Raw genomic sequence first — 17,142 nt, 5'->3', positions numbered from 1 at the left:
CTAGCAGCTATTTTACCATGAAGGCCTGCTGCACAAAGTCTCCTCTTAACAGTTGTTGAAGAGATGTGTCTGCTGCTAGAACTCTGTGTGGCATTGACCTGGTCTCTAATCTGAGCTGCTGTTAACCTGCGATTTCTGAAGCTGGTGACTCGGATAAACTTATCATCAGAAGCAGAGGTGACTCTTGGTCTTCCTTTCCTGGGGCAGTCCTCATGTGAGCCAGTTTCTTTGTAGCGCTTGATGGTTTTTGCAACTGCACTTGGGGACACTTTCAAAGTTTTCCCAATTTTTCGGACTGACTGACCTTCATTTCTTAAAGTAATGATGGCCACTCGTTTTTCTTTACTTAGAATTTGTATTATGTGAAGAAAAAAGCCGCTAACAGTCTATTCAGTAGGACTATCAGCTGTGTATCCACCAGATTTCTGCACAACACAACTGATGGTCCCAACCCCATTTATAAGGCAAGAAATCCCACTTATTAAACCTGACAGGGCACACCTGTAAAGTGAAAACCATTTCCAGTGACTACCTCCCTCTTGAAGCTCATCAAGAGAATGCCAAGAGTGTGCAAAGCAGTCGTCAAAGCAAAAGGTGGCTACTTTGAAGAACCTAGAATATAAGACATACTTTCAGTTGTTTCACACTTTTTTGTTAAGTATATAATTCCACATGTGTTAATTCATAGTTTTGATGCCTTCTGTGTGAATGTACAATTTTCATAGTCATGAAAATACAGAAAAATCTTTAAATGAGAAGGTGTGTCCAAACTTTTGGTCTGTACTGTATATAAAAAAGTTGAACAGTTTTAATTTCTTTTACCTGTTTTTTTTTTTTTTTTTAAAGACATAACAGGAAAAGCAACGTTGGTAGGAACTCTCCTGAAAAGCAAAATGTGGCAATAGCCCGTTTTGTGTATGGTTGGCAAATTAGACTAGTAACACGGATATGCAAAAAGTTGAATATATATATAAATATATATATATAAATATATAAATATATATATATATATAAATATATATATATATATATATAAATATATATATATAAATATATATATATAAATATATATATATAAATATATATATATAAATATATATATATAAATATATATATATAAATATATATATATATATATAAATATATATATATATATATAAATATATATATATATATATAAATATATATATATATATATAAATATATATATATATATATAAATATATATATATATATATAAATATATATATATAAATATAAATATATATATATAAATATATATATATATATAAATATATATATATATATATATATATATATATATATAAATATATATATATATATATAAATATATATATAAATATATATATATATATATAAATATATATATATATATATATATAAATAAATATATATAAATATATATAAATATATATATATATATATATATATAAATATATATATATATATAAATATATATATATATATAAATATATATATATATATATATATATATATAAATATATATAAATATAAATATATATATATATATAAATATATATATATATATATATATATATATAAATATATATAAATATAAACCAAACAATCAACTCCCTTCTCCCAAAAAGGTCATACTAAGAAATGCTAGGTAGGTACACAAAAGCCAGCAATGGTAACAGGGCGCCCTCTATTGGTGGTTGTGTATACAGATATAAAATTTGATTAGTAAAACAAGTATGCAAAAATAACAATTTTCGGTAAGGCCTCCTTTACACATCCATATAAAACTGGTACTGGAAAAAATAGTACAGTGTCTTGGATCAGTGTGCCATCAGTGTTTTTCCGGTATGGATAAAGAAAGAATGAACTTACAAAGTTTCTTCCATACTTTGCAGTGTTAAGCACATATGGCACACGGAAGCCATTAGTGTGCTGTACGTGTTTTTTATGGACCCATAGACAGTAAAAAAAAAAAAAAAGGACATGTCCGTGTGTGGTCTACATGGACCGTGTAAAACCAAGAACATGTGCATAGCAGAATAGGTTATAATGGGTACAAATGGCATCAGTGAAAAAAATGGATGGCACACGTAATGCACACACGGACATGTGAAGGGGGACTAAGATCCCCTTCACTCTCCCGTGTGTCGGGTACTTGTGGCGCCCGTTTTCACACGTACTGTAGACACGTAAACATGCACACCCATTATAATCTATGGGACTGTGCACATGTCTGGTCCGGATGACAATACACACACAGATAAAATCCGTGTGACACAGACAGGAATAGAATGCAGAATAGAAATTATAGATTTTTAGGTAATAAATATGTGCAAAAATATTGATAGGTATGGGGTAAATAGATAATGGACAGATAATAAAGATATATAATTAGTGCCTTGTGTGTGTAGCTTACTGTACATGTGTTAACCTAACACAATAATAACCTAATACCCATTTTTGGTAACCAGCAAAGGTAAAGCAGACAGCTATGAACTGATATTATTAGGCCCTTCACAGCCTAAAAATATTAGCCTGCTGCATCCCCAGAAGTGGAGCATCACATGAGATGCTCTAATTCTGGCACTTAGCCTTCGCTCTTCCCGACTGCCCTGATGCGTTGGCAATCGGGGTAACAGTGCTCGGGGTTGATGTCAGCTATGGATTGTCCAAAAACACAGCTGACATCAAACCCTGGTGCTAGTAATGGAGAGTTTTCTATCAGACACCCACATTACTAACACAGTAATCAAAATTAAACACACACATACTTTATTTAAATAAACTCCCCCTCCCACCAACACTTTCCCTAGTTCACTACTTTATTAAAAAAAAAAAAAAGTTCTCACACAGGTCTGACGTAGTTCAAGCGAATCCAGCAAAGTCCATTGAATCTTCTGTACAAAGTCTATGGAGCCTTGTTCCATAGTTTTTACAAATAGCCACTGTCGGGTCACGATGTGCCAGACCCGGCGACTCTAAACAGCGGTGACATCAGTAACGTTACCGCACAGCGTGACCCGGCAGTGTCTGTTTGCAAAGACTATGGAGCCACAGAATGATGCTCCATAGGCTTTGTACGGAGGATTCGATGAACTTCGCTGCATTTGTTTGGACTACGTCGGAATTGGTGGACCACGTAAGACCTGACTGGGAACTTTTTTACATTTTTTTTTAATAAAGTGGTTAACAAGGGAAAGTGTCTTTGTTTTATTTTTCTGTGTTTTGTGTGTATGTTTTCGCTGGACTACGTTGGATTCGGTGGACTACGGCAGACCTACGAGGGTTTGTTTTTTTTTCCAACAAAGTGGTGAACCAGGGAAAGTGTCAGGGAGTGTTTATTTAAAGAAGTTATGTATGTTTTTTTTATTTTTTATTATTGGGTTAGTAAAGGGGGTGTCTGATAGACACCACTCCATTACTAGCACCAGGGCATGGTAGCAGCTGTGTTTTTGGACAATTCACAGCCGACATCAGCCCCAAGCCCGATTGACACCAGACTAGGGCAATAGGGAAGAGCAAAGGCGAAGCGTCCGAATTGAAAGTTTTTATACACCTCTGAATTCATTGTTCCCTCAAAGATCACAAGTTGGACCACATTCTCTGTAGTTGGGATGAGTTTTTGGTGTCCCATGTTCTTTTTTTGTGTGAATCTATGTTGTGCATTTGTGCTAAAAAGTTCCATAACATTTGCCCAGAAATATTTTACAGCATGTGGTGTTCCCCTTTTGACTATCTCAGAGGAGAAATGTTCCCGTCAGTGGCCTCACACAGTATTATTGCATATGTCTCCATTTGTGGGTTCCGCACAGTATCCTTTTTTAGACCATGTTCACACATTCAGTATTTGGTCAGTATTTTACATCAGTATCTGTAAGACAAAACCAGGAGAGGAACAATCAGAGGAAAAGTATAATAGAAACACGTCACCACTTCTGTATTTATCACCCACTCCTGGTTTTGGCTTACAAATACTGATGTAAAATACTGACCAAATACTGAACGTGGCCTTAAGCTCAAATACAACAGTAATGCCCCCTCCACAGTAGCAGCACCCACACAGTAACAGCACCAACCTTTTATGCAATGATACAGTTGAATCATCAATCAAAAATGGAGGCATTGTTAGTGTATGAGGCCATAATGGGGAGCATTACATGAATGCTCATATTAACCCCTTCTCGACAAAGTGATTTTTCATTTTTGCGCTTTGTTTTTTCTTTCCGTTCTTCAAAGAGCCATAACTTTATTTTTTTATGCGAGGTCTTGTTTTTTGCGAGACAAGTTGTACTTTGGAATGACACCGTCCATTTTATCATGTTATGTACTGCAAAGCAGGAATAAAAGTAAGTGCCACGAAAAAGCAAAACAATAGCAATTAAAGCATTCATTGTATGGTAAAAAGGACTTGCCAATATTATTTTCCAGGTAAGTATGATTAACGTGATACCAAACATGCATAGTTGCCGTCAGCAGGCAGAGAGAAGCCGGTGGGGACCCGCCGGTATGACTCGCCATCCATGCGGCTAGGTGCTCGGCCTCTATTAAAAGTATGTTTTTCTCTGAAATGCTGCAGTTTCAAAGTCAAGCACACATGGATCGTACAGCCAGTGGCTGATACATGCTGGCTACACCATGACCTGAATGTATCGACTGACAGGTTCTCTTTAAGTAATCTTGTACGGGATTAATGTATGCATTGAAGATCCTGCAAAATACGGACTTGTCATCTGAATAAAGACCTATGCTATTTTGCTTTCCCTCAGACATAAGTAGGAAAGCCTTTTACAAATATTCCTGCTTTTCTCTGATGTAAGCTATATTTTGGTGGTAAATGGGATGTTTGATATTACTAGAAACAAGACCTGTGATTTAATCCTGAAAAAACAGTGCTAGAAAGTTGGACATTAAAAAATTGTAAGCGCCACCTTTTCAGGTACCTTTTTTATGTATACACTGGAGAATCAAAAAATGATTGGTGGGGACTGGCCTCAGCCCATACCAAAGATCCCCTGTACCTGGATAAACCATGAACAGCACTTCTTCAAATTTCAGACCCCACTGATCAAAAATAGGCTATCCATGCTTAAAGGAGAACTATACTTTAAAGTAGTTTTTCAGAATAAACTGTCATGTGTATAAGAAGAACAACACTATTTCTGGTCATCATATGATTTCCCTCTGCATGCTCTCTCCCTAATGTGCAGCAGACTGCTAGCTGATATGATCTCTCCCATACACTGCACACTCAGAAGAATTCCTGCCCTTTTCGTAAGACAGAGACATAAGCATCAGATGCATGGAGGAAATTATACAGCAGCACTGAGCAGTGTAGAGGTGAATCCAGCACCGGAATAAACCTAACTAGAATCTGCACAAACTACTTCCTTACCTCTCAACTCTGCTGCTCATTTTCTTCCTCCCGTCTCCATTGACATCAATATACTGTATTACTGTGCTGCCAGTCCATCTGGTCTTGAAGAAAAACTCTGGCGCTTATTTATTTCAGCATTGGAGTAGTGGCACTAGCCTAAGTTTCCTGCCCCTAGTATTATACTTACCAGCTGCTGCCTTCAGCCGTACGCGGCGCCACTCCAGTTCTGATCTGCCAGAAGTCAGAGGTAACAGTCACAAGCTCTCAATGTAAATCTTCAATGGCGTTGTTCTGGCTCTCATAGACTTACATTGAGAAGAGACTACCAGCTCTGGCAGGTCACAACCTGCAGAAGACGACTGGAGCAGCGCCAATAACAGAGGAAGACGGCGGCTGGTGAGTATAATATTAGGGTCAGGAAATATGCATTAGTGATACCACTCCACCGCTGAAATAAAACAAAATGCTGGGGCGGTGCTTTAAGCCACACTGATTTGAGCAGTTTTTCAGAGTGGATGAGAAATTCAGGTGGGAGGGGCGAAAGTGTCTTATAAATGGGATGGAAGTAGATTTTTCTGATGAGACATATTACTAAGTTTCTTATATTTGCATATATTATTAATTTATGAACATTTAATGAAATTTCAGTTCCCCTTTAAGTCCCAGACAACTTCTTTAAAAAGGATTCAAATTTCCTTGTGAAACATATTTCATTTAAAAAAAAAATTACAATAAAACATTAATCTACTAGCCCATTAAAGAAGACACGAGACAAAATGTAAGAACTTTGCTTAGTTTTTTAAATAATATTGTGGTCTTATTTCTCTTGTAAAATCCAATACTACAAATCTAAAACAGGTTTTTTAGCTGTCGTAACACTAAAAATCTAAAATAATAAGACAGGAAACGTAAGAGAAGACATTTTGAACAACATCCTTAAAGAAACAAAAAAACACCATGGTTGATGATTACAGAGGGGTATATTTTTACAGGTTCTATAAAAATGCAAATAGGGTGCTGGCTTGGTACAGAAATAGGAGATATTCATGTTGAGAATCAGCCCAAATATACCTCTTCAACCATGGGAAAATAAACTTAAAATCAGTCCTCAAACCACAACATTTCAAACATGTTTCAACACCTTCGAAACAACAACTCATCATCTCTAGGTCTCCAGTCCTCTTCTACTTGTATACCACCACCTGTGTGCAGCTGCTCTGTGGGCTCGGGCTTCTACTTTGTGTCGAGCTTGGCCATTTCCTGCACATAGATGCCAATGCTCTCACTGTCAAACAGTAGGAAGTAGATATTCTTCACAGTGGAGGAGCTGGAGGAGCCGAAATGGCTGGAGATGGCTCTCAGAATGACCTGAGCCGCTGTCTGCTTGGGAAAGCCGTTTCTACATGGCATGAAACAAGCGGGAAAAATGGTTAGTCATATAACTGCAACACATCATGCCGGTATAGAGCAATATAGCTTTATCCTCATTATATAGGAAAACATAGTCTCCTGCACATTCTTAATAAGAAGCATACAGAAATAACAGTACACCGGGCTTTTTTTTTTTTAATGCTATGGAAGCCAGTGTGACATATGCCCCTGTACACCTATAGAGTGGCATATGTTACAATGTTTCTCAAGGTATAGGTCCAACAGCGGACGAAATCATTAAAGGGTTTATCCAGGACTAATTAGTTCTCAGCCCCATGGTAAAAACATTAACAGGCAGGTAGTTGCTACCTACCTGCATGTTTTGCCCAGCGATGATCTCTGCTGGCACAGAGTAGTCACCGATCACTACTGCCGCCGATTCATCGGCTTCCGCTGACGTCACGTCTACAGAGCAGCAGCTTCTTTTCCACTCTGCTCTCATGACACAACGTGACTGCGGAGGTCCAGCTGATAAGCAGCCGGGGGCTGGCTGTCAATCAGAATGACGTTGGCAGTCACGCCCTGTTGACAGAGCAGCCCGGATGAGGAAGAGCTGATCTTTTGAAAGGGGAGCAGCAAAATGGCTGGCAGGAGTGGAATGGCTGTTTTATGGTTTTGTTTTTTACTATGGGCCTAAAACCAAGTCCTTTAACTAAGCGAGAATCTGAATATACCTGCCACTGGGGAAAGAAGGAAAGGCCACAGACTTGAGCTTTTTATCTTCTGCGACCGATAAACAGTTCTTGATGGTCTTTTCCAGCTGCTCTTCACACTTCTCTGATCCCCACTGTGGGATGTGGCAGTGGATGACAAACTTGGCTGCCAATCCATTTGCTTGACTGAGGGCAGCTATCAAAGAAAGGGGAAAAATTCATAGAGATGGTGAATGAAAACTATATATTTCCAAATAATAATTAATAATTATTAACTTCTTAATAAAAGAATTTGTATAACATTAATTAACACATATTTCACAGAAAGTGTTGGGTAACTTTGTAGATACTTTACTTGCTTTGTATGGATTCTAAGCTACAAGATGTTTTCTTTTCCGTTAAGATAAGAAGTCGAGCTCAGAAGTCTGCTGATTTCCTGTTACCACCGATGTACATTGTGGAAGCCGAGAGAACTAAGTTATTAGGCTACTTCTTTTCTATGTATATTTAACCCTTCAAATGTTAGTAACAAGTTGAAGTTGTGGCACCAAACCAATGAGGCCTGATCACACAGTTTTTTTCATGTGTTTTCCTCTACCCGTAATTAGCAATGGATGGAATTCTTTATGTAGGATCTATAATGGGACTTGCACATGAGCTGGCCATACACATAAGATTGTGATTGGCCGAATGCTGCAGATCAATCGTCTGTCACATCATTTGTATGAACGATCCGACCACGTACATGTTGAAATAAACTGGGAGATTGTCTTTATTGTTTCCATAAAACAAAACAAAAAAACAACAAAAAAACAACTGATGAAGATTTCTTGACCTTCTCATATTAAACAGTCCATGAAAAACAGGCAGCAGATGGTGACATCCGAGTGCTGTCCGATTATTTTCACGGACCCACAGACATGAATTGGAAAGTTTGATCTTAGACCGAGACTAAAACCGGACATATTTCTATGATTTTGTGCTGGCTACTTGGTCCACAAAAATACATGGACATGTCAAAAGCTCCATAGCCTAGAATAGGTACAAGTTATATCAGTGAAAAACACCGATAGCACTTGCAAAAAATGACGTCTGAATGAGCCCTTATTGTGTGAGGCAGTATGGAGGGCACTTTTACTCTGTGGGTGCTTTACTCTGCATTGATTTCAGGGGCATTCTCTGTTTTGCATAATTTTTTTTGTGGTGTGGGTTTATTATAGAAATACTACAAAAAATTCAGAAATGGCAACATATAGGATGTGTGCAACAAGTGCAGTTATGAAACCTTTGCAATGCGTTCACTGATGTGTTAAAAACGCACTTTCGGTGTTGTCCTAAAACTTCAACGTAACATCAGTCCACCAGTATGTAAATCAAAGACAAGTGGGAAGAATAACTCATTTTCTGGTTTTGTGTACAGATAAATATATAGGGCCAATAATTCCACAGTGCTTTACAGACACATCATCATAATTGTGGTCCCCATTGGGGAAATTAGCTTATGAGCCCCATCAGTATGTCTTTGGAGTGATGGAGGAAACCCACACAAACACAGGGAGAACATACAAACTCCTTTCAGATGTTGTCCTTGGTAGATATGAACCCAGGACCCCAGCGCTGCAAGGTGGCAGTGCTAACCACTGAGCCACCATGCTGTTGCCCCATAATAATAAAGGGTTAGAATTGTGTACAAGTCAGGGAAATGTACATTACTTTACCTCCAGTCAACTCCAAGGGGCCATGGGACTTACGGAGCTCTTTCACAGCTTCAAGGAACTCTTTTCCTCCAGCTTTTTCCAAGGCATTTCCTATAAACATGATGACACGAGAAAAATTATGATCAGTATGGTAGGAGCAAAGCCCACACATTATATTCAGTGTGCTATGCATTTTCCCTGCTGTGGCAGTCAGATGAATGACCGTTGAAATGCAAGAACGATATGATAGTGGCTCTCCACTTTAAACTGGTTGTCTGGCTTTAGGGTACAAATCTGCGGTCACTCTATGTGACTGCGGACTTATGAATCCTCACATGGCGTGCACTGTGTGGATAGGTGCAGCCTCGCTCAATGCTAGTGTATTGAACGAGGCCGGATACAGTCTAGTCGGAATGTGGCCGCAAGTATGCAGATCACATACTTGTGGCCATATGACCGCCCACTCCCAGTGCCGGAGAATGTGCGCTGTGAGGATTCACAAGTCTGTAGTGACATACAGTGACTGCAGATTTGTAGCGCAAGACTGGACAACCCCTTTAAGTCACAGAAGTGGATCCAAAGTAAAAAGAAACCCCCTTGTGCTGTCCATAAGCCTTATTGCCCCCAAACATATTTCCTAAAAAACAAAATGCATTTGTACCAGCATAAGAACATCACAGGTAATTCCAGGTTTTATTCTTTAACACTACTCAATTTTTACTTAATTTTTGTGCATAACTCATTTTTATTGGCTCAAAGGGGAGCTGAAATCCATTTATTATATAGGTCTTAGATAGAACAGGATTGTAGCACCTAAAACAGAGTTTATATTGCAGCAGAGAAGACATGATTGTATGTTCCCTGCAGGTCATCATACATAGATCACACATATGTGATCTCATAGTGATAGTCCATTAGGTTGTGCACACAAGAACATTCTCAGTAACCCATACTATCTCATCCCACCCTCTCTCTGTTGGTATCCCTCAAGATTCTGTCCTGGGACCTCTACTCTTCTCCATCTATACCTTTGCCTGGGACATTTCAAAGTCACTTGGCTTCCACTATCACTTATGACACGCAATCTCTCTGATCCAGATGTCACCGCTCTGTGACCCAGAATCCCAAAGTGTCTATTAGCCACATCTTCCTGCTTCACACACGCTTTCTAAAACTCAATGTGGACAAAATCAAACTAATCCTCTTTTTCTCATCTCACTCAACCCTCCTTCCATCACGCTTTTCCCTGTATCACAAGTCCTCTGCCTCGGTGTAATCCTTGACTCTGCCCTGTCTTTAAAACTACACGTCCAATCTCTTCCCACCTCCTAATCAAAAATATTTCCTGAATTTGTTCTTTTCTCAACACCAAATCTACTAAAATGTTAATGCATGTCCTCATCATCTCCCACCTCAACTACTCCATATCCTCCTCTGTGTCCTCCTGACTAACACTATTAACTCAGTTGCCAGATTAACACATCTCTCCCCCTGCTACTCCTCCACCGGCTTTAAATTACTAAATTACCCAGCGTATCCAGTTTAAATGACTAAGTAATCTGTCTCTGCAATACATCTCCAAACTGATCTCTCGATACTTCTGCACACGTAAACTCAGGTCCTTAAAAGATCTCCTTTTCCTTGTACATTCCTCCCGAATCACCTCCAAAACTTTTCCCGAGCATCCCCCATCTTCTGGAATTCTGTGCTCCAACATATGTGATTGTCTCCCACATTTGGAACCTTCAGACATAACCTGAAAACTCATCTCTTTAGGAAAGCCTATAATAACCCCACTGTCATCTCACCAACACCGGAGCTGCTGCAACCCCACAACCTGCTGTCTCCTTCCCCATTACCCTGTAGACTGTAAGGCCATGAGAGCAGGGCCCTTTGTACCAGTCTGTTCATTGTAATTTATATATGTATTTTGTATGTAAACCCTTTTCAAATGTTCAGCATCATGGCATCAATGGTGCTCTAACAATGAATAATTAGCTTCTTCCTAGGTATAAGCCACCAAGCACTTTAGATTGTGGTTTATGTACGTCCCAAAGATAAGTGTCATAAAGGTTTTAATTTATAGTCTCCTCATATTTGTTATAGCGAATAAGAATTTTCTTCCCCGTCTGGATTTTCTAGGTGGAAAATCTGCAGCATTTTACAGCATCAGTATTATAGATTACATTTTACGATTTCTTCTCTGCATCTGAATTTGACTGGTGCTGCGGATTTGAAGTCCACTGCAAGACTATTATGCTGTAGATTTTCCCCATGATTTATCCTTTGCGATACAAATGGTAAAATTGGTGGTAAGACCACAACACTTTTGTAACAAAATCAGCAGCAGTTTTTGCAGCGGATCAGCCCCACATGGATAATGCCTATAGATATACTGACAACTCAACTTTCTTCTCAAGGCATATTCAAGTGTAAATGTTCCTTCAGAAAATCAAATTGGAGAACTTAGATTGTAAATTTCTGTGCAGAACAGTGAGGGGAAATTGAACACAATTGAAGTATTGCAATGACTGGCGTATAATCATGGCCAAAAAAGTGTTGGCACCCTTGAAATTGTCCAAGAAAATGAAGCATTTCTCCCAGAATATTATTGCAGTTACACATGTTTTGTTATACACACATTTATTTCCTTTGTGTGTATTGGAACAATACAAAAAAAAAAAAAATAAAAAAAAATAAAAAAAAAGAGAAAAAAAAAGGCAAATCGGACAATTTTTTTTCTCTGTTTTTTTTGTGTTGTTCCAATACACACAAAGAAAATAAACATGTGTATAACAAAACGTGTAATTATAATAATTTTCTAGGCAAATTACTTCATTTTCTGGAACAATTTCAAGGGTGTCAATGCTTTCGACCATGACTGTATATCTGAGCCTGAATGAACAGCAAGGAATCTTCATTCTACAGGTAGAAAGTGTTTTGCTTGAAAATGCAGTGTTGGGTATAAGCAATTACTGTCATTCCTTCTATGTTGTTCTGTAATCGTTTGATTCCCTGGACAAAATCAACAATTGTTTTTTTTTTATTGGCTTCCTGTGGATCAACACTGTTGGATAACAAGTTGAACCAAACAGATATATCTCTTTTTAACCTTACTAATTATGTAAGTATGTAAATGGCACTAATTAAAGACACATCAATAGCTATAAATCCTACCTATATCTTCCTTCAGGTCGATTTCAGCTGTTGTTGGATGTATAATGCCTTCAACTTTCATTGAGCCTATATGACCAAGATCACTCTGAGTCAGGGACAACTAGGTGAAAAAAAACAGAGCAAATGTTTTTAGCATATCTTCTTTGGACATGTGATACCATGTCAATAAGTATGTTTCTCACTGTCACGATACAACATTATAGGGATGATCGAAGGGGTTGTCTGATACCTATTATGTCCTTTATAAATATATATCTTTAAACACTAACCACTTTTGTAATGTGCTTTATAATAAAATTCGCTGCTATTCCCCACATGTTTTTTATTTTTTTACTTCTACTTCCTGTGACGTTTCGTTTGAAGGGGGAGTCTCAAATAATACGCCATGGGAGGATGGCCCTGCAGCTTTTACCAACCCCTCCCTGAAACAGGACATCATCAGGGGATAGCGCTGTGGTCACTTATATCTCCTCAGTCTCCTGATGACATCTTGTTTCAGGGAGGGTGATGGAGAGTTGACCACAGCTTCGGTCACTAAACGCCACAATTCTGCGGTCTCTGCCGCCAGCATTTTCAATGGCCGCCACCACAGTCCCTGTTCGGACACCACCTCTTTCCCTGAAACGCATCGTTTTTAGGGGGCGGTGATAGAAGCAAGGTGAGTGACACTAGTGCCACCCCCCCGGTGACAATCATGTGATGGCGTTGATAGAAACTGTGCAGTGGCACTGGGGCAGCGGCCACTGGAGATGCAGTCAAATCTGCACTTTACTACTGTAGTAGGCTTTGATCAATCTTACTAAAGTATTTAATGTCAAGGTTAAAAGCAAAAACTTACCTTCTGCCCAAGCAAAAGACTCTTTGAGGAAAGGATGGTAAACCCATCTCCTGGTCCATCGTCTGATGTGGAACTGGACGCACCTTCCTTTCCATCTGCCTGTTTTTCCTATTAAGAGGTAGAGACAATCTTGTTTAGTGAACACCACTAGAACAATACTACACAAGTGAAAAGAGCACATTACCTTCTTGAGAATTACAAAAATAAAGATAATTTTTGCCTTTGTGTAAAATTCATGAACCGCATTTCACAGTGGCACAAAAAACAGCAACAAATACCACAATACAAAAAAGAAAAGTGACTGTAAAAAAAACCTGCAAATGATGAATAGGGGCGTATATATCTAAACCTCTAGCGCAGGCACCCAATTGTACTTCGCTATTATTATAGTTTGCGCACATTAGCTAGAATGTTCATAAAACCAGACCAAATTGGCTCAGCAATCTGGATTTTTTTGTTAAAGTGCAGTAAACCATAGCTTGTCTACAATTATATACAGTAATATATGAAACCCCTTCCTTTAGAGACAGACAGTTTACACAAATTATAGCACGACCTTATACCACATGAGGAAGGCAGCGACAACCACTCTTGCATGGAAAGTAAAATGGTATGTGTACAACAGCTATAAACGGATTATAGTTACTCACAACAAATCTTAAAGGGTATTCTCAAGTTTGAAAATTATTCCCTATCCATTAAAATTATGGCTTAACTCACTAAACCTCTGTTTTCATTTTGTCATTTCCACCCTCCACGGTAATAATTTTTTTCTTTTCTCCGATGTCGCTGTATGAGGGCTGGTTATTTGTTGTATTTATCAGTCACCTTATTTTGGGGTACATACATTTATTGTGCGGTTTTTTTTCACATTTTTAACTTCTACACTATTCATGTACTGCACAAATAAAGTCTTAATTATACTCTGTGGGTCAGTACGCTTATGGAAATACCAAATTTATATGGTTTTACTACTTTTGAATAATTATTTTGTGAACAAAAAAAAAAAAACACAGCAATTCTGTCGTCATTTATCACATTTGTTATGACATTCACCAGGCTTTATAAATAATTATATAGTTTTATAGTGTTGGTTGATAAAATTTAAGGGGTGGTCTGAAAAGAACATCGATTTAATCCATCCTGAATATATATCGCTTTAGTAGAGCAGGGACTGGCCCACCCCCTGAAGCATACGTCACTGAAGACACTTTGTTTCAGAGTGGGCACATAGGCTGTGGCAGTGTCCGCAGCCTTTGCCCCCATGATGACGTCTCTCTCGTTTGAGTATCCCAGCAGGCACTGGGGATTTACAAACTAAAAATGTCATCAAACTGGAAGTAGGTAAATAAAGCAGTCAGAGAGATTAGAGAGGGAACAATGTGGACTTCTATATTAGAATAGGCTATTGCTTTAAAGAGATAGATATTTAATATTAAATCAATGTTCGTTTTGGACCACGCCTTTAACCCCTTCAGGACCCAGCCTATTTTGACCCTAAAGACCTTGGCATTTTTGTCAATTCTGACCAGTGTCCCTTTACGAAGTAAAAACTCTGGAACACTTCAACGGATCCTAGCGATTCTGAGATTGTTTTTTCGTGACATATTGGGCTTCATGTTAGTATTAAATTTAGGTCGATAATATTTGCGTTTATTTGTGAAAAAATCAAAAATATGGGAAAAAATTAGAAAATTTTGCAATTTTCAAATTTTTTATTTTTTTTTCTACTAAACCAGAGAGTGATGTGACACAAAATAGTTAATAAATAACATTTCCACATGTCTACTTTACATCAGCACAATTTTGGAAAAAAAAAAAATGTTGGTAGGAAGTTTGAAGGGTTCAAAGTTCATCAGCAATTTATCTTTTTTGCAGCAAAATTTAGAAAACCATTTTTTTAGTTACATCACATTTGAAGTCCCTTTGAGGGGTCTTTATGACAGAAAACACCCAAAAGTGACACCATTCCAAAAACTGCACCCCTCAAGCTACTCAAAACTACATTCAAGAAGATTATTAACCCTTCAGGTGCATCACAGGAACTAAAGCCACATGGAAGAAAAAAATGAACATTTTTATTTTTCTAACAAAAATTTTCTTTTAGCCTAAATTTTTTAATTTTCACATGGGTAACAGGATAAAATGCATCCTAAAATTTGTTGGTCAATTTCTCCTGAGTACACTGATACCTCATATGTGGTCATAAACCACTGTTTGGGCACACGGCAGGGCTCAGAAGGGAAGGAGCGCCATTTTACTTTTTGAATGGAAAATTAGCTCCAAAAGACGGATTTTGGTAAGACCTTACCTGTAAAATCCTTTTCAGCGAAGGAAGGAAGGGAGACACAGTCATTACTAGTGGGTAGGCGGAGCCCACACAGGATAGAACACCTCAGATTAAAAAAGAGTGTTGTCCGGCCCCTCCAGCTTGGGCTCCTCCTACTCCAGCTCTCCAGTCCGTACACAAGCTAAGGAAGAGCAAATATCACCAGCGGAGCAACATAACCCCTTCGGAAGAACTTCAGAGAAAAAACAAGAGACAGGTTATGCATACAACAGAAAAACCACACAGTCCCAGGTACTACTCACTGGACCTGACCACTGCGATGAGCTGGCAATGCTGGAACAGAGCCTTAGCGCGCCGACCTCAGCCCAGATAATCGCTATCAGAGAAGGGTCACGCTGCATCTGAAAACACAACAACACACTTCTGCCATGGGAGGGAGCTGTGTCTCCCTTCCTTCCTTCGCTGAAAAGGATTTTACAGGTAAGGTCTTACCAAAATCCGTCTTTCAGCAGCAGATGGAAGGAAGGGAGACACAGTCATTACTAGTGGGACGTCCCAAAGCAGTCCAAAAATTAAGGGTGGGAAAAAACCAGCAGAGGCAGAATCCCAACAACCTAGAAAAATGCGCAACTAGCGCTAAATACAAGTTAACGATAACTTAAACTACAGCCGCCTGCAGGACCCTACGTCCTAAGGCTGCATCAGCGGAAGCACTGACGTCCACCTTATAAAACTTTGTAAAAGTGTGGACGGAGCGCCAGGTAGCCGCCCGGCAGAGTTGAGCTGCCGAGGCCCCTTGATGAAAAGCCCACGATGAACCCACAGCTCTCGTGGAGTGAGCTCGAATCTTAATTGGACAAGATTCGCCCTTGAGTCGGTAAGCCTCTAAAATGGCCGACCGAATCCATCGAGCTATAGTGTCCTTGGAAGCTCGTTGACCACGCCGACGACCTGCTGGAATCACAAACAGAGAGTCCGATTTCCGAAAACCTTGAGTAATAGACAAATAGAACTTCAAAGCCCGCACTAAATCCAATGAGTGCAAGGCCCGTTCCTTCGCATTCCTCGGTTCCAGACAGAGCGAGGGCAACACAATATCCTGGTTAACATGAAATTGTGACACCACCTTAGGTAGAAAGTCGCCCCGTGTGCGAAGCACCACGCGATCCGGGAGAAACTCCAGAAAAGGAGGCGAGCAAGAAAGAGCCGCCAGTTCAGAAACCCTTCTCAAAGAGGTGACTGCCACTAAAAAGGCAACCTTCCAAGAAAGCAAAGAAAGGCTAACGGAGTCCATAGGCTCAAAAGGCCCATGTTGAAGAGCCTCCAAGACCAGATTGAGCCGCCAAGGGGACACAAGCGCCTTCCGCGGCGGAAACTGACGGGTTACCCCGCGAAAAAAGGAACGAACGTCCCTACGCGAGGCGATAGCCTTCCGAAACAGCAAGGACAAAGCAGAAACCTGACCCCTCAGAGTGCTAACTGTCAAACCCTTGTCCAGGCCATACTGCAAAAAGGCCAACAAATTGGGAATGGAAAAAATCCTCGGGTTCCTTGAAGAACCCGAACACCATGAAAAGAAGGCCTCCCAAGTCTTGTGATAGATCCTAGTAGTGGCAGGACCCCTGGCAGCTCGCAGAGTGGCAATGACTTCGGCTGAAAAACCTTGACGAGTCAAGATT

The 17,142-nt window shown here is 39.2% G+C and overlaps 1 protein-coding gene across 1 annotated transcript in view; it reads right to left on the bottom strand.

Annotated features, from left to right (window-relative positions):
* Positions 1-6,156: 6,156 nt before the first annotated feature.
* Positions 6,157-17,142, bottom strand: part of MACROH2A2 (macroH2A.2 histone) — a 49,942-nt gene continuing 38,956 nt past the window's right edge. Inside the window, exons 5-9 of the mRNA XM_073685952.1 lie at positions 13,174-13,281; positions 12,336-12,435; positions 9,180-9,269; positions 7,483-7,657; positions 6,157-6,776 (exon numbers count right to left, since the gene is read on the bottom strand). Of these exons, the coding sequence (XP_073542053.1) occupies positions 6,611-6,776; positions 7,483-7,657; positions 9,180-9,269; positions 12,336-12,435; positions 13,174-13,281 (639 nt within the window). The 3' untranslated portion in view covers positions 6,157-6,610. The remainder of the gene's footprint in view (positions 6,777-7,482; positions 7,658-9,179; positions 9,270-12,335; positions 12,436-13,173; positions 13,282-17,142) is intronic.

Source organism: Phyllobates terribilis, unplaced genomic scaffold (genome assembly GCF_046119375.1).
Source record: "Phyllobates terribilis strain yellow unplaced genomic scaffold, ASM4611937v1 Scaffold_5__5_contigs__length_657084704, whole genome shotgun sequence".
Lineage (NCBI taxonomy): Eukaryota > Metazoa > Chordata > Amphibia > Anura > Dendrobatidae > Phyllobates > Phyllobates terribilis.
This window is presented reverse-complemented; position numbering and strand designations above follow the sequence as displayed.